The sequence below is a fragment of the Xiphophorus hellerii genome, chromosome 16 (assembly GCF_003331165.1).
Source record: "Xiphophorus hellerii strain 12219 chromosome 16, Xiphophorus_hellerii-4.1, whole genome shotgun sequence".
Taxonomy (NCBI): domain Eukaryota; kingdom Metazoa; phylum Chordata; class Actinopteri; order Cyprinodontiformes; family Poeciliidae; genus Xiphophorus; species Xiphophorus hellerii.
The window spans coordinates 4,564,063-4,585,938 of record NC_045687.1 but is presented as its reverse complement, the minus strand read 5'-3'; the positions used below and the strand labels follow the sequence as shown (position 1 = coordinate 4,585,938).

The 21,876-nt window shown below is 34.6% G+C and overlaps 1 protein-coding gene and 2 non-coding genes across 4 annotated transcripts in view; all 3 read left to right on the top strand.

Moving 5' to 3' along the window:
- Positions 1–8,489: 8,489 nt before the first annotated feature.
- Positions 8,490–21,876, top strand: part of kcnh6a (potassium voltage-gated channel, subfamily H (eag-related), member 6a) — a 45,436-nt gene continuing 32,049 nt past the window's right edge. For both annotated transcript variants that reach the window (XM_032587031.1, XM_032587030.1), the window contains exons 1-5: positions 8,490–8,964; positions 13,188–13,418; positions 16,702–16,851; positions 18,249–18,352; positions 20,942–21,251. In XM_032587031.1, coding sequence (XP_032442922.1) covers positions 8,889–8,964; positions 13,188–13,418; positions 16,702–16,851; positions 18,249–18,352; positions 20,942–21,251 — 871 coding nt within the window. In that variant the 5' untranslated portion in view covers positions 8,490–8,888. The remainder of the gene's footprint in view (positions 8,965–13,187; positions 13,419–16,701; positions 16,852–18,248; positions 18,353–20,941; positions 21,252–21,876) is intronic.
- trnac-gca (transfer RNA cysteine (anticodon GCA)) lies at positions 15,533–15,604 on the top strand. Its single transcript has one exon. It is a non-coding gene; the product is annotated as a tRNA-Cys (tRNA).
- On the top strand, positions 16,584–16,655 carry trnac-gca (transfer RNA cysteine (anticodon GCA)). The gene has a single exon. It is a non-coding gene; the product is annotated as a tRNA-Cys (tRNA).

Genomic DNA, 21,876 nt, shown 5'->3' with positions numbered 1-21,876 from the left:
GTGCAGGGATTGTATTTGCCCTTCAGGCGGGTTTCAGTGTCAAGGAGATACACAGAAACGCCTCAAATAAAGTGAGTTAACATGATATGTGAATTAAAGGCCACTTCCTGCACTGCAAAAAAACAAAATCTTACCCAGTAGTTTTGATCTAGTTTCTACTGCAAATTTCTTTTTACACTTGGATTAAGACAAAACTAACTTACAAGTAACTTTTCTGCAAGATAAATGAGCATGATTTAAATAAATAATTCCTTAATATTAAAAAATAAATAAATCAATTGTTCCACTAGCAGATTATCTTACTTACAGCATGTCTTAGGTGAAATAATCTGCCAGTGGAACTAGAAATTTATTGAGGAATTATTTTATTAAATCAAGCTTATACCTTGCTGAAAAGTTACTTGTAATTTAATTTTGTCTTATTTCAAGTGTTACTAGACCTAAAATACTTGGTAGGATTTTGTTATTTTACAGTGTAGAAGCCAAGTAGCCAAGTCAGGATTTATTGTCCTTGCTGTTGATTGGCTGAACATCCAAGCATGTAGATAACTGTCTTTAGATGTTAGTGCTAAATCAGTTTCCACTGTGCCTATTAATGTATATTAAAGTATATTTGAACTAGTAAAATAGGCAGCTATAAGAAGTGTGAGGAGTATTTAGAAACCTGTATTTTTATTTTGGGAGGTAACAGATTTCCCTGAAGACATGCCACCATGGGCAAAGAGCCACATCACCCGAACTCTGGCTCCAGAACTTTTGAAATACATTTTAAGTAATATTTTTTGTATTTCAGTAATACTTTTCTTTGAGTGACAGAGGTTATTCATTGAAGGTGTTTTAGGTGTTAGGGTAAAATTAGTGTTCAGGTGAAATAAACTCATGTCAGTCAAAAAAAGGGACATAAATTATATGCAGCAGGTTGAGTTTTACATCTTTTGTGTTTAAAAATGAGCACTGCTTTGCTTTTTTTGGCGGGGACTTATAGGATTACACAACGTGAGCATTCTCATTGTAATGTGACTGTTGTGCATTTGGTGTAAACTAGATATTAAAATGATTACATATTTTTAAGATATGATCTTCCATGAAACACACAAACTTTGTCTTAATGATTTTATGTATTCTAACTGGTGTGGCAAGATTATTATAGTTGACTAAAACAAAGATAACTGAAATTAGTAATATTTTTATTAATGGAAATAAATAACTGTATTTAATGGGGAAAATTGTAAGTAACTGGAACTATATTGTGCATTTATAAAACTTACTAAAACATGCTGAAATTTCAAATTTTCGTGTTTATTAGCATTTCGAACTGACGTGTAAACACAAACAGTTTACGTCCTTTGTCAACGAATTACGGCACTCCGTAATCCTCCTGGCTTCACTTACGCTAGTCCCCAAAATGGCGACGGCTAAAGTTGGGAGAAAACTCCAGTCAGTTGGTTGTTCAACAAGAATTCAGTTACCCAGTGGATGTAAGTGACATACACACAATTATTCCATTGTGAATGGTTGGAAGTATTTTATCCTTTTCTTCTAGAATCACGAGGCGGCGTTTTATTTGAAGATAAATACAAGTTTCAGACCTGAACAGTAGTGTAACGTAGCCCAACCAGCAGGGGGCGACGTGGCGCAGCGGTTTGCTGTGTTTTGGTCTCAATACGATACTTTGACCTTTTTAAATTCTGCTCCTAAAAATCAACCAAAGTAGTCCAAAAACTAAGACTACTACTAAAGCTAATAAAAAACTAAACTGAAAATAAGAAATATTTATTTAAAAAAGACTTGCAAACGCACTAAAAAAACTAACTGAATCAGAAAAATAAAAAAGTCACAAAGAAAAAAAATTAACAATAATGGAAAACCCTAGATTATTATAACCCTGGAGTGTGCAGGATGAACTGACTTGGTAACTAGGTGTAAAGTACAACATGTTTCTCTTATCAGGGGGACAGGAAGGGGTCTCGGGTTGGTGCTGAAGGAATTCCAGGCAGATAAAGCTTTCCAGAAAAATCCTAATGCACAACAACGGGAAAGGTCGGGGTTAACGCGATGCATTTTGTTTTCATTCCTGTTATCTCTCTGCAGTAGGTGTGAAGAGGATACAGCTGCCATGTACGCATAAAGCATAAGAAGTCAACTTAACTAATCGAAATAACATACACTTATAAAAGTGATATTTCTTTCATATCAGTTTGTCCTTAAAAAGTATTAAATTCACGTGTCTAGAATTAAGGCCTTAAAATATATTAAATTCATTTTTAAAAAGTTAGTTGGCCTTAAATAGGTCAAGCAGAAACGATTAAGTAGTTTTAAATTTCATTCAGAGTGACATTAAAAAGTTACGACGGAGTAGTGAGCTTTGGAACGTGACGTCACTGCTCTAGACGTAGGGATATGGGCGCCATCTTGAGGGGCCACAAACATAACCGACAAAAACGACTGTCTCACAGATATTTTGAATCTAAGTTTACTTAAAATTATTTTGCAATGGTACGAACTTGCTGCGTTATTGGATGGAATGTCCGATCACACGACCAAAGCGGTAAAAAGATGGAAAATGGACTTTCGTTTCACTGTTTTCCCGCCTATAAACAACATGAGGGGGCTAAGCTATCGGAGCTAAGCTATCGGCGCTAATGAAAAGGAGACGAATGGCCTGGGTATCAGCAGTGAGACGTCCTGATATTATTTTCTCCAACACCAATAACGTCACACATAGAGAGCGTGCTCAGTGTTTGTGGAAGTGAATGTGGATGCTATCGGTGGAGCATAACTTATGATTTTAAAGTGGTTATCCAACCACAGCCAGCATCTTAACAACTTAAACCTCAACCAGTCCGCCATGGTTGTTGTTTTTTCCCGCTTGCGCCTGTCAGGATAGTGACGTTTGTCGAGGTCGGGTGAATGCGACCTCATCGGATATCTACAGAGTCCTCTAAGGAACATAGGGAAAAATGTTTCTTTTGCGTTTCCTCACAATATGCTCACTGCAATATTCGCTGGTCTATTTTCTATACATTCACAAATGTCAATTTAAAATCTCAAATATATACACATTTAAAGAACCTAGGTGAAAACGTGTTTATTATAACTCTGTTGCAAAAAAACTGATTGAAAATCGATTTATTTCCAATGTTTGTCTGTTTGTGTAAGGTTGAGATGGAACTGCACATGAAAACGGCCCTTTATTAACCATTCAGACTACCAACACAAAAAAAGACAAACTGTCCGATCACTTTATTAGCCCGCAATAATAACTAATAGTCCAATTTTTTTTATTTCTTTCCTTCTTATGGAAAGTTTCTGTTTATATCATAGGTTTGTGGTGCATTTCTATCATATAGAAAAAGTTATAAAACTTAAGATATTTCACAACGAGATATTAACATACATGGGAAAGCCTTATATAATAGCAGAAAGTAAGATGGCCACCGTAAGAAAGACTTACAGTATTCAGTGATGCCGCATAAACTGATCGGTACATTATTGCGAGAGAACGCAAAACCTATGTCCCTCAGGGGGCTCCGGAGATATCCAAGAAGCCGTGGTCATATTGAAAAAAAATTTAATAGTTTAGACTGTCATGAAAAGATTAGATGCAGGCCATTAAGGCAAAAAGAAAAGAAAAAAAAGGAATTGGGTCACTTCAGTGAACACAGCCTTAGTTGAAAGGTGCAGCGTCACTCGGGTCAGGCGGTGTTTCAGTCCTGTTCGTTGCCCTCTTGTTCCCTCGTCACTCGCCGCTCACACCACGGCTCATGGAAAGGCACGCGAGCTCTTTGGCTAATTTTAACCGCCGTTTCATCAAGTTCTAGAGAGACGAAACCCAGATCAACCGAACCGCCTCCTCCTCTTCAGCCGACAGCGAAGCCACAGTTTCTGTAATCTCTGAACGCTCCATCCAACTCTGAGCCGCGCTGTCACTGCTAAAGTGGGAAGATGGCTTTACAAGTTTATATCCACTGTCCATGGCAGTAAAGTTCACACATTTAGAGTGGTTCATGATTCATTTAAATTAATTTTCCAAACTGAAATAATATTACAACTTTGTTGATAGCAAAATCTTGAATTTAATGCACACTTTTCTTATTCACAAATTGTGAAAATAATAGATACAGATGCAAATATAATCAGAGTTGGTAGTAACTAGTTTCATTTACTCAATTACATTTTTTAAATATATATATTTTTAGGAGTATTTTTACTAAGCTGTATTTTTTTAAACTTTTACTTGAGTAATTTTTGTTATAGTTAAAACAACTGCTGGTTGTGATTTTTCAAAACAAAAGAGTTTGAGGAAAGATTTTTCTATTATCCTGACATTTTAAGAATAATTGTTTATACACTGCAAAAACACAAAACCTTACCAAGTAAACACATTGTCTATAAAACTATGCACAAGTGGGAGGAATTGTCCACCAGTAGTTCACTGCAAAAACACAAAATCTTAAAGTATTTTTGGTCTAGTTTCCAGTGAAAATATCTTAGTACACTTGAAATAAAACAAAAATAACTTTTCAGCAAGATATGAGTTTGTTTTAAGTATAATTCCTTAATAACCATAAGAAAAAAAGTACTGCTAGATAATTTCAGGGATGTAGTGATATGAAAATTCAGGCCGATATCGATATCCAATACTAATATTGCTGTTATGGCCAATGGCGATATTTAATATATACATTTCACTACTGTTTCAACACCTTTGAGGAAAAAACCCACCAGAAACAGATGAAAATAAATATCAACTGTTCATATCAGCCCAGTTATCAACTAATAACAAGTTCATATTTCTTGCTGAAAAGTTGTACACTGCAAAAACACAAAATCTTACCAAGTAAACACATCATCTAGCATCATTTAATGCTATCACATTTTTGTATAGAATGCGTTTTTAAATTAGATTTTAGTCTTATTCTGAAATTTGAGATTAATTGCCAAGGTTTATACACTGCAAAACAAAATCTTAATATTATGCTGTGTCTACACCTTTGAGGAAGAAAGGTGTAGACACCCTTTTGATCTGTAGACAACAGATCAAAACAAATCTCGGTCCAGTTTTATTTATAGAGTCGATATCGATATGTTATAAAAATAACATATCGATATGTCATTTTATTGATATATCGTGTATCTCTTTCAATTATATTAATTGTGATATATTGTGTATCTCTTTCAATTATATAAAAATGTGTTTCCATCTAATCGTACTTTGTTAAATCAATATTAATGAATTGACTAAAACAAGCTCCTGAAAAGTTACTTTTAAGTTATTTTTGTCGTATTTCAAGTGTACTATTTCCACGAGAAACCAGAAAAATATGCTAAGATTCTGAGTTGTTGTTGCATATTTTATTCTGTATTGATAAATCACAAATTCAAAGAATAAAAAAATGATTCCCAGTCAATGTTGAAATACGTCTGAGCTGTGAACGTTTTTCTGTTTGGTTGGTCATTGAAACTCCTTCGTGGCAGATTGTCCCAAACAAATCCTGTAATGTTCGCCAGATTTGTCAAGAAGCCACTTCCCTGGTTGACCTTCAGATGACCCTAAATGTCTGTTTTGTCTCTGAACGCTCTCCAGCTGCCTGCCAGGTATGTGTCTGCCGTTTAAGCCGAAAGGCAGAACTTCGAGGTGTTTATTTATAAAAGTGAGCTCTACGTTAAAAATCACAGTCAATTCTTTTTTTTTTTTTTTTATTTAAACAACGACGAATTAAACACAAAACTTACTTCGAGCTTATTGCTTGGTTTTTGTTTCTGATGCAGTTTTGTTTCGACGGATTTATTCCTGCGTTGGTAGCGGTGGAATTCAACAGCAGATGTTTAAAAAATAAAATAAGAAAAAGCATTTTAGACGTAAGCTTATCATAACTGTGGCTGGCGCGATATTTCAGAGGTGTGATTACACCCGCCGGGACGGAGGACGTTTCTATTTTCAGCACTTTGTGATGTGGAGTGAAGGAGAGTGGACTGTTCAGGGTCTGCTCTCTGTCAGCGTCAGACTGTGGAAAGTTAACCGCCGGAAAGGTTGACGCAACTGCCGGTCGGCATTTTTCAAAATAAAAGCCTTTGAGGAAAGCTTTCCAAAAGAAAATATTAATAAACTCATATTAGTTTCTATAAACTGTTTAAAGGAATTAATATGAAGTAAAGCCAGAGTTGGAAGGTAATTAGTTACATTTACTCAATTACTTTTGCTTTAATAACTTTTTGAAAAAAATTACTTTTAAGAATATTTGTACTTTTCTTTTACTTGAGTAATTTTATTATGAAGTATTTTTGTAAAATTTCTGGATTTTCTACCCACTGAATGAAAAACATGATTTACCAAAAAATAAAAAAATCACAGAAACACATCTGCAGTTTTTGATGAAGTTTATAAGGTTTTTTTTTTATTGAAAGAAACTGATTTGGAAAACTTTTATTTTTCCTGATTTTTTTATTTATTTTTTTATTCGGACTGGTCCTATTCACTGGTTTTGGCAGAAACTACTCGATAAAACTCAAATAATAATGATTTTGGTCCATCTGATGATGTAATTGTTAAATATTAAATGACTGATAATCTGATCAGATCAAATATAATCAGAGTTGGGTAGTAACTCCATTTACTTAAGTAACTTTTTTTGGAAAATGAAACTTTTAGGAGTACTTTGTACTTTTTACTTTTACTTGAGTAATTTCATTATGAAGTATCTCTTCTCTTACTTGAATAAAATTTCTGGATTTTTTACCCACTGAATGAAAAACAAACATGTTTTAACCAAAAATTCACCAGACACAGACGCACACCTGCAGTTTCTGTGAAAGTTTCATAAATTTTTTATTGAAAGAAACTAATTTGGATGATTTTATTTTTGCTTGATTTTGTTATTTTTTGTATTGTAATTCTGGTTCATAAAATATCAAAATTTCCACTTAACTTTATAATTTGGTCCATCTTTTTAAGTCATTTGTAAATATTAAATGATTGATATTTTGATCACTTATTACTTGATAGATGTTTTACCAAATACATTTTACTCTTAGTAATTTCTTGGGCAGCTACTTTTTAATTTTACATGGGTAAAAATATGTTGAAGTGGTTCTACTCTTTTTGGGTATTTTACCCACAACTGAGTAAGCAGCTTATTTACTTCTACAGCTACAGATTACACAAGTGTAGAGGTAGAAATTTATTGTATTGTTTGTTATTTATCATGAAAAACTTGTCATTGTTGTTGTCATGATAAATTTTAGTTATTAATGGTTAATAAAAAACAAAACTGACAGTATAATATTTGAAATGTCACTTTTACTGTTTTCTCCACTTTTTGTCCCACAAGAACATCAATAAATATCAGTGAATTTGAAAATATGATTAAATGAAGTTACTGCCTGCAGTTTAATGATATAAATCTAACTTTTTTAAGTAAGTGGTGTTCTGAAGAAGCCTATTTAAAATGGGAATATCTTTCAACAACATTAAGTTGTTGGTGGTGTTGTTACCTAAACATAAGTAATAAATAGTTTTTTAAAATCATAATCACAATTGTGCCACAAAATATCACAATAAAATTCTAAGTCCATATTGCCCACCCCTAATTAGATTATGAAAAATGAAAAAATATCGATTTCTCAGGTAACTGAGGTGTGTTGGAGCAGCGGGAGCCAAAAGTTGCAGCCCAGTCGCACCAGCTCATTTAGGTTTGGACTTTGGCCAAGTCAAAGTCCAAACCTAAATGAGCTGGTTTGGATAGAAGAATGTGACAACTGTCAATTTCAAGATGTGGAAATATGCTTCTGGAAAGCATCACCTCAGGTTGATTTTGTTTGGAAAATGTTTGGAAAAGCATCTATACTGCAAAAACAAAAAATCGTACCAAATATTTTTATATAGTTTTTAGTGCTAAAATTTCTGTACACTAGAAATAAGACAAAAATTTCTCACAACTAACTTTTCTGCAGAATATAGGAGCTTGTTTCAAGTGGATAATTCCTTAATAATATTAATGAAAAAGTACTAGCTCCACTGGCAGATTATTTCACTAAAAACATTTTTTTCCGTGTTAAAGTGCAAAAGAATTTACAACTGGACCTAGAATTTTAAAAAATTAATTTAAGGAATTGTTGCCTCAAAGGAAGCTCCTATATTTTACTAAAAACGTACTCGTGAGTTGTTTTTTATTCTTACTTCAAACTAGACAGAAATACTTTGTAAGATTTTGTTTTTGCAGTTTACAATTTCTGCTTGTGTTAGTGTATCACATAAAAAAAATACAAATTATAGCTGCACATAAATACATAGGGATGTTTTTAAACCTTAACAGTTAAAATGTTTCAGAATGATTAAATAACACAACAGAAAAAATATTCAATTAGATTTTTGTAACATTTTGGCCAGTAAGAGGCAGAGAGTTTTATTTTGAAGGCTAAACGAGAGTTTCCGCTCGGAGTCACTTTCTGTGCAGCTTGGGGGTGACAGGGAAGAGGAGTGGATCAGTTAAACTGGAAAACGGGATCTTCCTCCTCTTCCTCTGCATCCTTATCGCGCAGCATTCAAACCTGAGTTGGATTAAAACCCAAACTGGCAACTTTCTCCGGCAACAGGTTTCCTCGTTTCTTCTGAACGATCCTGATGTTTATTTGCAGGTTGTGTCCAACCTGACTGCTACAGTATTAAAGTGAACTTTTTCAGGTTTTTTCCCCCTCTGACATCCTGCATCTGCCATCGCCGGGGTAACCAGCCCTCTTCTCCATCCTCTTCCATCGCACCAGAACCTGCTTGTTTATTAACTTCGAACTGAACACATTTTTTGTTTAATTTTTTTTAAACCCTTGCTTGCTTGTTTTGTTTTTTAATGTGCGTGGTTATTTTAAACGGGTGAAGTTCATGCGTCAACATGCCTGTAAGACGCGGTCATGTTGCGCTCCAGAACACATATTTGGACACAATCATCAAGAAATTCGACGAACGAAGTAAGTGCAAATAAAATACATTAATCTCCTGGAGAAAACTGACTTAAATGAAGCACCCGTAATAATATTCTGCAAGCCTGTTGTGCTTTTCTAAAAAGATAAAATTAAATTAAAAGCTGTATAAATAAAACGAATCCTTCACAAACTTGTTTAGCATGAAATTCTCCATTTGTTGCACATTTTTGTTTTCATTCGGCTGATTTTTTAATTTTATTGCCTGGCAGGTGAGAGATTGTTCCCTTTTTTAACGGACGTGTCTTTTATGCTGCAGTTTAATTACACCTGCGTGTAGTAGCGCACAAAGTGAATATGCACCATAGGGGCGCTGCTACAGGGGGCGCCGCAAAACGAGTTAATTGTCTGTATTTACAGCTGTTTTTGCATTGAAAATCCACATATAACGTACATACACCTCAAAGTAGCCTACTATATCTGCTCCCCTATCTTTGTGCTCTCTCATAATGCCCCATTTTTCATTCTTTCACATGTTCTCTCTTGGAGAGACAACCGAAAATCTTCCCCTACATCCAGGATTTTGGAAAAGTACAGATGTTGCATGTAAAGTAAACCTGAACCTCACATTTAGTCTGTTCTTATATTTTTAAATTCTAGCTTAAATCCAAAGTATCCGTCAGTTTTTCCTCCGACTCTCTGCCTTTGGTCATGTCTGAGTCTTGGAGGCTCCTTTTGAGGGAAAAGTCTATTATGTAATGCCTGAACTGTGTCCCTAAAAGTGCGTGCGCATGTGCACGGCCAGGTGAGCGCACGTGCAACAGTGGTGCTGCTTAGCAACGCCGTGACGATCGGTGTGAGCCCCAGATAATGACACTGGACAGGATGTGCTTTCCACCAGAGTAGCTCAGACGTTTACTTTAAAGAGAAAACTCCCCCTCCTCTGCTCTCATCCGTGTGGGCAGCGAACAGCTGGCTCCACCAAAGCTGTGATAAAAGAGGCAGTTTGAAGCCGCTGAGTTTATTTACGTACTCTTCCATGAGTTCATTTAACTCCTTTATTAGCTGCCCTTGCAGACTCCTGTCCCAATTTATCTTCGTGCAGCATTTTATTGCTGCTTTGTGAGCGAGATGGGTGACAGTAACTAGTAAGAGTTGGATATTGTTTATGTTTGAACAACTAGAGCTGCAACTAACAATTATTTTTTTGATGATTAATCGATTAATCGGATAAGAAATTGATACATTCTGAATATTTTCCACTTTAGCCGTATTATAAATACATTACAAATGTAAATTCAATTTCTTTTTAAATCAGAAAATGAACATTTTATTGTCTATAATGCAATAACAGCATTTTTTAGTGTGCACTTGATAACCGATTATTTCAAATGTTGACTAATCAATTAGTTTTGATGATTAATCGAACAGTTGGACAAGAAATTGGCACATTTAGCAGATTTTACACGTAAGCCTTTTTTATAAAATATTAAAAATACATTGAAAATGTACATTCAACCCCTTTTTTAAATAAGAAAATAAAGAATTCATTGTCTAAAATGCGATAACATTCCCTTAGTGTGCACTTGATAATTTGAACTGCTTGCAACCGATTATTTCAGATATTGATTAATCGACTGATTATTTTTGCCGATTAATCAAACAATCAGAGTTTTTCCAATAATTAATTCAATTCCTTTATAAATAATAAAATAAAAATTTTATTCCCTAAAATGCAGTAGCATCTTCCTTTAGTGAGCTCTCAATCATTTGTAGCAAAGGCTGCATCTGCAGCTATTAAAAATACTTCTGATTTAAAAATGTGAAACTTGGGGCGTGCTGTGGTGGCACAGGGGGTTAGCACGCCCCATGTATGGAGACCTTAGTCCTCAACGCGACGTTGCAAGTTCGACTCCCGGTCCCGGCGACCTTTGCCGCATGTCTTGCCCTCTTTCCTATCTGCCTACTGTTGCAAAAACTCTTCGGAGAAAAAACAAATAGTGAAACTCAATGTCTTTCTGCTTGACTTAACATTGATTTTTTTTTTTTTTTTGGATTAACCAACTAGCAAAGGATGATTAATAGATTTTCACTGAATTTGAACTGAGTGCAGCTAAAATTAAACCACTTGAGTTTGGGGTTCAACTTATTTATAAAGCTCTTTTTTTATCTTAAACACAAAATGTAAAGAATTTGTACAGTTTTGATTTAACTACTGCTCTCACTGTGTTGTTTTTCTCAACAAATGGCCTTTTGATTGATTTCTAGTTGACGATTACTTCAATAATTGATTAATTGCGATTAATCTGATTAATCACTTCAGCTCTAGCTTTAAGAGTTTGACAAGTTTTGCAGCAGCTGAAAGAGTTCTGCAGCTGTTTTTTCCCTGAGGGAAGGAGATAATCGATGATGTTGTGTGACCTCTCCAGGAAGGGGTCATTTACTGCCGAAGAGACACAGCAGGGGGTTTGTGCATACAGAGATGTGGGGAAGTAGAAAACGTAAAGAAAAATGCTTGCAGTGTAGCTGCAGTTAGGTCGATTAGATTACTTCCCTATTCCGACAAATTTGTTTAAATATTTGTGTCTGCTTTAACAACTGACAAGGCAAACCAAGTTTATTTGATTATTTGACATACTGTAGTAATTGATTATTCCAGCTATTATTCTGATGATTAATCTATTAATTGGATTTAAAAAATTGCCACATTATTCAGATTTTTCATTAAAACAACTAAAGAATTTTTTATACAATATTAGAAATACATTAAAACATTCAAATGAACAATTCCAATTCCTTTTGTAAATAAAATATTTTATTACTTAAATGCAGTAACGTAGCATTCCTTTAGTTAATATTTTGCAGAAAAGGATACTTAAAAAATACTTTTATTAAAGTAAAAAAATCTATCCATTCTGCTTGACTTAACTTAAATAATGTAGAACTGATCTGTTGGTTAATAACCGATTAATAATCAGATAGCAAAAGTGTTTAATATTAGATTTTTTTAACTGAATTTGAACCAGGTGAAGCCAAAACTATGCTACTTGATGAGTTTTGGGTAAAACAGAAGTACAGGCAAAGGATTTTTTCATCTTATCCTAATCACTGAGTGTTTTGTGCGTTCAAAATACCTCTTTATATTCTCCAGTTAACGATTAATCAATTGCCTAATTAATCGATTATTTCAATAAACGATTAAACACAATTAATCGTTTCAACCCCATACATTTCCATTGATGCGCTTGGTAATTTTAAAGTGCTTTAAAGGAAAATTAAGGAATAGAGATCTCTACATTTTAGACAGAGATTAAAAAGAAGAAACAAAGTTCAGCATTTAAGTTATTGCAATAAATGGTAATATTATTGTTTTGGGACCATTTTCAAGTATTATATTAGTACTAGGATTATAGTGGAAGAACACATTCTGTTGAGAACGTGTTAACCAATTAATAATCAGATAGGATTAAATTCTATTGAATATTTAACACTGGGACTGGAGGACATTTCAAATATCCAAAATACATGAACAGAAACATCAAAAAAAATGAAAAATGTCTCTGTAAGCAAAATTATCTTTCAAAAAACGGCTAGTTGAGACCAAAGTACTGGACTGAACATTTTTTCATCCAATTTTTGGTAGAAAGAGAGAAAAGATAAAACCAATAAACCATGCAAATGGAAATTATTGAGTTTCTTTTAATTTATCATGCAAATAACATTTATATGATTTATTGTGACATGCATAATTATGAATAAACAAAATAAAAACATCTATCACATTAAATAACAAAGTTATATTTGAGTTTTGCTGTAAATTGAGACAATAAAGATTTTTAACACAAATGAAATTGGTTCCACTTGTTGCCATAACAAGACTCAGATAAGATGGACAAATAAGAAAACAACTTTATGTATTAAAAAAATTTGGACAAAAAGGTTAAAAAGGTTTAAACACATTACCCGAGAAAAAATGTTACCCAATAGTGTTTAAATTAAAGTGGCCACCTGCTTCTTGTTAAATCCCCTGGGAGAAACTGGGACGCTAATAGCGTTAGCGCCATGGAAAACCGGACGGCGTCAGCTCCACTTTAGCTTATTGTCAGCTGAAGATGAGGAGAAACAGATCATTGAAAAGCCATACTGGAAAATTAATCCACCCTGACCTCTAGGCTGATTAAATCACACCCTATCTGTAGACGTTTCTGTTGTGCCTGCGCTATTTCCAAGAATAACCGTGACCTTGTTTGACCCCTGTCTTGCCTTTCCAGATCGCAAGTTTCTGATCGCTAATGCTCAGATGAAGAACTGTGGGATCATTTACTGCAATGAAGGTTTCTGCCAGATGTTCGGCTTCACCCGGGCCGAGATCATGCAGCAGCCCTGTACCTGCCAGTTCTTGGTTGGTCCTGGCACCATGAAGAGCGCCCTGGCCCAGTTAGCGCAGGCCCTGCTTGGGTCCGAGGAGCACAAAGTGGAGATCCTCTATTACTCCAAGGAAGGTGAGGAATGGGAAACAAAAAGGGAATGAAATGAGTCAGAAGGAGGCCTCAAAAAAGTAAACAATCTTAACAATAACATGTTTAAAGGCCCAAAGTTACAGAGATGGCTCTATCTGCATCACTAAAATGAACAAATACAGTAAAATCCTGCAGGTTCTCCGTAAACAAAACCAAACTTAGAAGACTTCCAGCATATCTTCTTTGCAAGATACGTTTTTATCTTACTAACATTTTTTGTTACTGTTTGCTTGAAAATATAGAAGTGAGCCCCACATCCAGTGATGCTCCCAAAAGGGGGACCAAAGGGGCCCATAGCTCCCTCTTAAAACTTGTTGGTCACTCCACCGGCTTCTCAGATAATCATGTTCAGGTCATAGAAAGGCAAGGAAAGACAACTTTATTTATGTAACATCTTTCAGTTAGAAATAACTCAAATCAAAACCCATACAAAGAAGTTAAGAACAGCATGTAATAAAAAAAAATATCAAACAGATTACAACTGAACAGGTTTAAAAAATAATTTAAGAGTGGGCTAGAGTAGAAAAGAATACTGAGCGATCTTCTTCAATCAAGACATAAATTTAAATCCCAATGCACAAATAAAAATTTTATATATATGTAGGTTCCACAAGAAAGTAATGGAGAGTGATGTTTCTAAATAAACCTTAAAAACATGGCTTCCTTCAAACCCTCCTGAATATAAAAACCTGGGAAAATGATCATCTTCAGACAATAAAACATTGTTTTGAAAAACGTGTATATAGGGTTGTTTTATTTTATTGCCTGTGTGGGCAGTTGCCCAGGGCATCATCAGAAAGGAGTGTAGCGCCCAAGAACTAAAAATTAAAATATATCTTATGTGTCAGTTGTTCCCTGAACAAGTTTGCTATTACTTTTATGCATGTGTGGCAGAGAAATGTTCCCTTAGTTGTTTTTGAGTATTGAGAGACGACATTACCTGCTTTCTACTATAAAAAATGATTAATTGCTTGAATTTTAACTTGTCGGAATGCAACATTTTGCATTCCGACTGTATTTGTATTTATATATACACAGAATAACTGTGAACATATTTATATTTCAAGCTTGCAAAGTTAGGCATAGTGATTAATCGTGATTAATGTGATTAATCACTATTAGTGTGGTTAATCTTGATCAATCATGATTAATTATGATTCATTGTGATTAATTACAGGATGATTTATCTTTAATAATTATAATTAATCACAATTAATCATGATTAATTACAGCCCATTTAATCATAAGTAATTATAATTAATTATTATTAATCATTATTAATTATGATTAATTGTGATTAATTGTGATCTATTACAGCATTAACCTGTTTCAACTTTTTAATCGATTGGCCGCACTAATATAAATGTGAATTTAAAATCAACAGATCCCCATAGTTTTTCACAGTAAGGCATATTTTCCACAAAAAATAAGTAATTTAATTGGGTTTTATCAATATATTCTTGCACAACCGGCTCTTTAAGAACATTCATAATCTTGATATGGCCCAAAATGAAAATGAGTTTGACATCCCTGGTCTATAATATCAGATCCTGGTAAAATACTTTGAAGCTTGTGATTGCTGCATGACAAAATAGTTTTTAAAAGGTTTTCTGCCCACTAAGCCGTGTCCAATGTTTTTATAAAATCAGCTACAGAAGCTGGAATAAATTGTCTCTTTGTGACTTAGGGATGACTCAAACTTTTGCCCAGTGTTCTCCTTTCGGCATTTAGTCGTGAGGCGTGCGGTCTGGTGTGTTGTTGTCATGGAAATGAGTTCATTGTGCCAGCTCAAATCCACTAAGCATCTATTTGTTTTGTCTCCTGCTTCCCGCTGCGCTCCCAGGCTGATCGAGAGGGGAAATGAGGGAACAAGTGAATGCAACATGATTCAGAAATGAAACTGACTTTTCATTTCTACTCTCCGGGCTGAACCCTGGCTTGTTGAACAGACGTAGACAATCTGTTTGCATGCGTGGTCCAGTATCGGATCTGTGTGATTTTTTTGTATTTCTATTTTTAGATCAGACTGATTTAAACCAGCCCTTTATCTTCCTTTCTTGATTTTTTCCACAGACTTCAGTGGTTATCTGTATGTAGGGGGTATAGCTCAGTGGTAGAGCATTTGACTGCAGATCAAGAGGTCCCCAGTTCAAATCTGGGTGCCCCCTTCTTGTTATAAATACATATATTTTTAAAACTCTTCTTTGTTTGCAGGGTAAAAAATAATTTAAGAGTGGGCTAGAGTAGAAAAGAATACTGAGCGATCTTCTTCAATCAAGACATAAATTTAAATCCCAATGCACAAATAAAATTTTTATATATATATGTAGGTTCCACAAGAAAGTAATGGAGAGTGATGTTTCTAAATAAACCTTAAAAACGTGGATTCCTTTAAACCCTCCTGAATATAAAAACCTGGGAAAATGATCATCTTCAGACAATAAAACATTGTTTTGAAAAACGTGTATATAGGGTTGTTTTATTTTATTGCCTGTGTGGGCGGTTGCCCAGGGCATCATCAGAAAGGAGTGTAGCGCCCAAGAACTAAAAATTAAAATATATCTTATGTGTCAGTTGTTCCCTGAACAAGTTTGCTATTACTTTTATGCATGTGTGGCAGAGAAATGTTCCCTTAGTTGTTTTTGAGTATTGAGAGACGACATTACCTGCTTTCTACTATAAAAAATGATTAATTGCTTGAATTTTAACTTGTCGGAATGCAACATTTTGCATTCCGACTGTATTTGTATTTATATATACACAGAATAACTGTGAACATATTTATATTTCAAGCTTACAAAGTTAGGCATAGTGAAAAAAATAATTTAAGAGTGGGCTAGAGTAGAAAAGAATACTGAGCGATCTTCTTCAATCAAGACATAAATTTAAATCCCAATGCACAAATAAAATTTTTATATATATATGTAGGTTCCACAAGAAAGTAATGGAGAGTGATGTTTCTAAATAAACCTTAAAAACGTGGATTCCTTTAAACCCTCCTGAATATAAAAACCTGGGAAAATGATCATCTTCAGACAATAAAACATTGTTTTGAAAAACGTGTATATGGGGTTGTTTTATTTTATTGGCTGTGTGGGCAGTTGCCCAGGGTTGGGCAACCACCCTACATACAGTTATATGTATGTAGGGGGTATAGCTCAGTGGTAGAGCATTTGACTGCAGATCAAGAGGTCCCCAGTTCAAATCTGGGTGCCCCCTTCTTGTTATAAATATATATATTTTTAAAACTCTTCTTTGTTTGCAGGGATTTGCCGACCCTGCCGAGTGGATATCGTACCTGTCAAAAACGAGGAAGGCCGTGTGATAATGTTCATCCTCGACTTCCAGGAGCTCGTCGATCCTTCACTCAAGAAGTCAGGCTTAAGGCAGAAAGTCACTCAAGGATGGCTTTACTGTAAATCCACTTAAAAACTATACCATTTTGTAATAAATGAAAATCTGTCTTTAGTTATTAATCATGACTATGTGGAGTGACGCCTGTAGTTTTTTAACTTTGACAAGGTAGTAGGGATGCAAACAGTTATTTGACTTATAATTAATTGTCAATTAATGGTTTATTAGATTAAAATGAGCTACATTGGATTATCTAATAAGGTCGGCTTAGTACAGGGGTTTACAAAGTGCGGCCCATGGGCCAATTGTTATCTTTTTAATTCATTTTGTGTGACCCCTCATCTCAATTCAAGAATGATGCAAATTTGACCCTCAGAGACTGCTTGTAATTCAATTTATTTATGGCAAGTTTATATATTCTTAACCGGAAAATGTTAAGTACAACACCAATTTTTTTTTCTTTAGTAACTCTTTTTATTCCCAAAATTGTGCCTCAAGCATCCGAGTTTTTTCTCAAAAATGCATTTGGGCATTTTATTAGATTTGTTTAAATATATCAAAGATTGTTGAAGAAAATACTAAAAACATTTTATAGACTTTAATAAATGGAAAATGATAAGCCCCAAAAAATAAATAATTGTAAACATTATGGCAAAGGTAAAATTACATGTTTTATTTATTGTTTTTCAGACAAATAGGGAAAAAAAACAACTTTCTTCCCTTTTTTTATTGGAGGGGGGAAAAAAGAAAGATTTGGGTCCTGAATACTTTCAAATTTGGAATTTTGACTCTGTGCAAAAAGTTTTGACATCCCTCGCGTAGACCGTGTTAGTGTTGTAGTTTGGCTGCCATCCAGCAGAGGGCGCCGGTGGTCACCCTTAAGCGCAGCCGTTGATACAGAATTCAAGATGGCGGCGCATCCCAGAGGTCCAGAAGGAGTCCGGTGTGGGATGCTAAATGCTCTTTATGCGGTTCTGTTTTGAAATATAAGCACTCGACAAAGTTCTTAAGTTTCACTTTGAAACTTTGAAGTTGAAAAGCCGAGTTTCAACTTCTCAACCTGAAATTACTGATGTGCCGCGGAGGTGAGAATATGATTACAGAAAAGCGGAGAAAATTTGTAACATGATAGATAGCATCCACAAACAGCAAGTTTAATAATGTGGAAATCAGTCGGTATTTAACACAGCTAACACAAAATAATGTTAAAATGTAATGTTTTTTAAATAAAGCATATTATAAAAACGTTAGCTCTTTATGTTGTGAAAAGACTGTCGGTCCTGTTAACATAAGAGAAAACTCATGTTTTTAAGAAAATGGCCGCTTATCAGATCCCTACAAGGTAGAAAAGCAAATATTTACTTTAAGAGATCCCTTTTTCAAGCAAAAATAATAAAGTAATATTAATATTCAGACATTTGTATCTGAATCTGAAGTTGTAAGTCTTTCCCCTTGCAGGTCAGAACCGCAGGCTGAAGATGAGAATACCAGAACTTCGCTCCCTGCGAAGGCAGTCACTGGCCAAAGATCAGTGCGAAGGGGTGGTGGTGGATTACCTGCAGGTGAGATATTTATGGCACACAATGCAGAACTACCAAAAGTAGTTTATAATTGAAAAAATATCTAATATCCTGCTTTCAATGTCTTGTCTGACTTGCACAGAAAAAATACAAACAAAAAATTTCCTTTAAGGTTGGTTTCTGCAATGACTAGTTTACATTTATTGATTTCTTTTTTTGTGTATACACAGCTGCTGTTGCTCCCACAGCATTGGTAATAAAACAGGCTTGGAGAGTGAGAGGAAAGTGTCCAAGCTCCCATTAATGTTTTCTCATTATCATTTCTAATTTAAAACAATTCCTCCAGAGTAATGCGAGTCATTTCCTGTTTGTGTGAATACCTGATGACTGATTTTGTGAGAAAACAGCAAACAAAAAAGAAGTTATTAGTGGACAAATACTTTTTCATATCAGTTTGCAACCTTTGTCGTGCCTCGGTTTAAAGTTCTTTACTGAAAAATATTCCTCCACTTCTGTTTAGTCTTTCTTTGTCCTCTGAAGATGTAAACTTGTTGGAAGAGACTTCCTGACAGTATCTCTTCATGACACTGGCGCTGTAGTGGGCCAACAAAACATAGCTGACATGAAAGTGACTCTATTTTCACCCATTTTTGCAACAAAAAAGATCTGAATAATATTAGATTCACGCATACACATTTTTGACAGTTATCTTACTCCATATAAACACATTATATTTTGAGTTCTAACAAATATGTTGGTGTGTTTAGAATCCAAGCTGCTCTTTCTAGTTAAATGTGCCAAAAAGGTGGACTAAAAATAATTGTTTTATCCAATATATGTAATATTTTGTAAAGTTAATCGTTAACTAGAGCATACGGACTCAAAAGAGGTCATTTGGTGAAGGAACAACATACTCAAACAGAAATTAAGTCAAAACTGTTCAAAAATACATACATTTTGCCTTTAAAGTAATAATAATAATAATAAAACTTAATTATATTTATGTTCCACACAAGTGGCAGTTTTAGACTCTCCCAGTTAAAATTCTATAATTAATTGGTTAATCCAAAAAATAATCAACAGATTATCCCTACACTGTATTGATAAGTCAATCAGAAATGGCTGAGCGTTTTGCATATTGTTAGCATTTTTAACTGCAGATGCATCTTTTGCCACAATCAATAAAACATTCACTAAAGGAATGCTGTGTTATTGCATTTTGTGCAATAAAATGTTTATTTTCTTATTTAACAAAGAAAATTAATTACTTATTTGGACCATTTAATGTACTTCTAATACTGTATGGAAAGGCTTAAATGTAAAATCTGCACAATGTGCCAATTTTTTTCATCCTATTGTCAGAATAATCAATAAAATAATTGATTACTATAAGTGCCCTTCTTTTCAAATGTGGTTGAGAAAATTAGGAAATGTGCTCCACTTGGAGAAAATAAGATTTACTGTACCTTGACTAACCAAGGAAGTGTATTTTATATTTGTCAACCAGTATTTAGCCTGATAAACTCTCTGTATGCACCCTGTATGTATTTTATAGGCATACTTTGCAATATCACGTTATTTTGTTTGTGTTTCTCTTATAAGTGTATTTTTTATGTTGGTAATCTATAAAATCAATAAAGTATTCACAAAAACAAATAACTGAATATTAAAATAGTAGTTGTAGGCTTGTTGCGACAGCAATTTTTACTGGACGATAAATTGTGCCAGAAGTTATTGTGATAAATGATAATATTGTTGTTTTGAGAACATTTTCAAGTAATGTTATTGTAATGGCGTAATAATGCAAGAACATTTTCTCAAAGAGGAAACTTTACATTCTAATGAACATTTAACACTGGAACTGGAAGACATTTTAACAAACCCAAATCAATTAATCACAAATACAAAGTCTTAGAACAACAGAGAAGCCCATTAAACTTTACATTTTGCCAAGTTCCATCATTGCACATCAAAATTTTGGTCAGCTTCACTTATTATGGTTCAAAAACAACTCTAACAAATAAAACACAAACTAGGAATTCACTATATATCGACACCAACATCGGTATCATCCCGGTTTTATTTATCGGGCCGATATTAGCAACCAATGTTATTTCCATCTTGTTGCTGTTTGTCTCTGGTTGTTTTTTTAGAGAAATATATGTAATATCAGGAAATATAGGTTATGGGCCAAAAAAAGCAATATTAATATCAGATATTGATATTGGTCTAAATGTTCATATCGGTGCGTCGCTAACAGAAACAACAAATAAAATGAATTATGAAGTCTCTGTAAACAAATTTGTCCTTAAAAAAAGGGCGAGTTGAGAAAAATGCACCAAATTGAAGACTTTTGTCATCCAGGTTTTGGTAGAAAGAAGAGAAACAATAAATCATGTAAATGAAAATGATTGATTTATCATAATTTAATTTATTGCAACAAGGCTAGTTAGTTGCAGTCCTAAATATCACATGCATTTGGATCATTTGTTTTGTTTTTGTTTAACTTTGTTGATCATTAATTTGCAGCTAACATGAAATGAGCTTCTCACGCTGGCTTTGTTTATAGGATGAAATGACTGTAAAATTATCTTCTCCTTTGTAATGGTTTATATTATAACTCATCTACAGCCGCGCAGTGAGGAAGTCCCTCTGAAGGAGTTTCGGATCCCTTCGAAGGAGAGCTGCATGCAGTCTGAGACCGAGGCTTTAATCGAACAGGACCTGGATCCCCCCTCGCCTGCTGCTCAGTCCTTCACCAAACGGCGCTCGTTGCTGACGGAGCGGCTGGACCCCAGCATCTCCTTCACCAGGGGGGCGCTGCCTCGAAGCTGCTCCAATGAGAGCGTCCGCAGCCTGAGGCGGGCCTCGTCTCTGGATGACATTGACGGCATGAAAGCGGAGTGGAACAGTCGACCCGGGGAAACCCAAACTCACAGCAGTGAGTACCAGAAAGGGAGCTGACAGATCTACTAAAGACGACCGTATTAGCCAGTTTTTGGCAATAAATTAATGTTTATTAAAGTAACATCACAAATCTGCAGGCACTGCCCCTCACCTAGCAACCCCAGAAAAGCCCAGCTTGTTACCTAGCAACCCCAGCAGAATTCCGCCCGTCACCTAGCAACCCAAGCTGAGTTCCAGCACATTTAGTCAGCTGGTTTCACCGCTGTATGCTCAGTACAATGGCTGCAGGAAAAGACAAAAACACAAAATTTTACTAAGTGTTTTTAGTTTAGTTTCTAGTGCAAATATCTTAGTACACTTGAAATAAGATAAAAGTAACTTATCAGCAAGATATAGAAGATTTCTTCAAGTCAGTAATTCCGTAATGTTTATGAAAAAGTGTTAGTTCCATCGGCAAATTATTTCTCATGTTACAAGTGAAATTATGTGCCAGTGGAACTAGTACTTTTTTTATCAATATTAAGAAATTATTGACTTAAAACAAGCTCCTATATCTTGCTGAAAAAGTTTGTTTTGTCTTATTTCAAATGTACTAAGATATTTGCACTAAACTCGACTACAAATACTTGTTAAGGTTTTTTTGTTTTTGCATTAAAGTG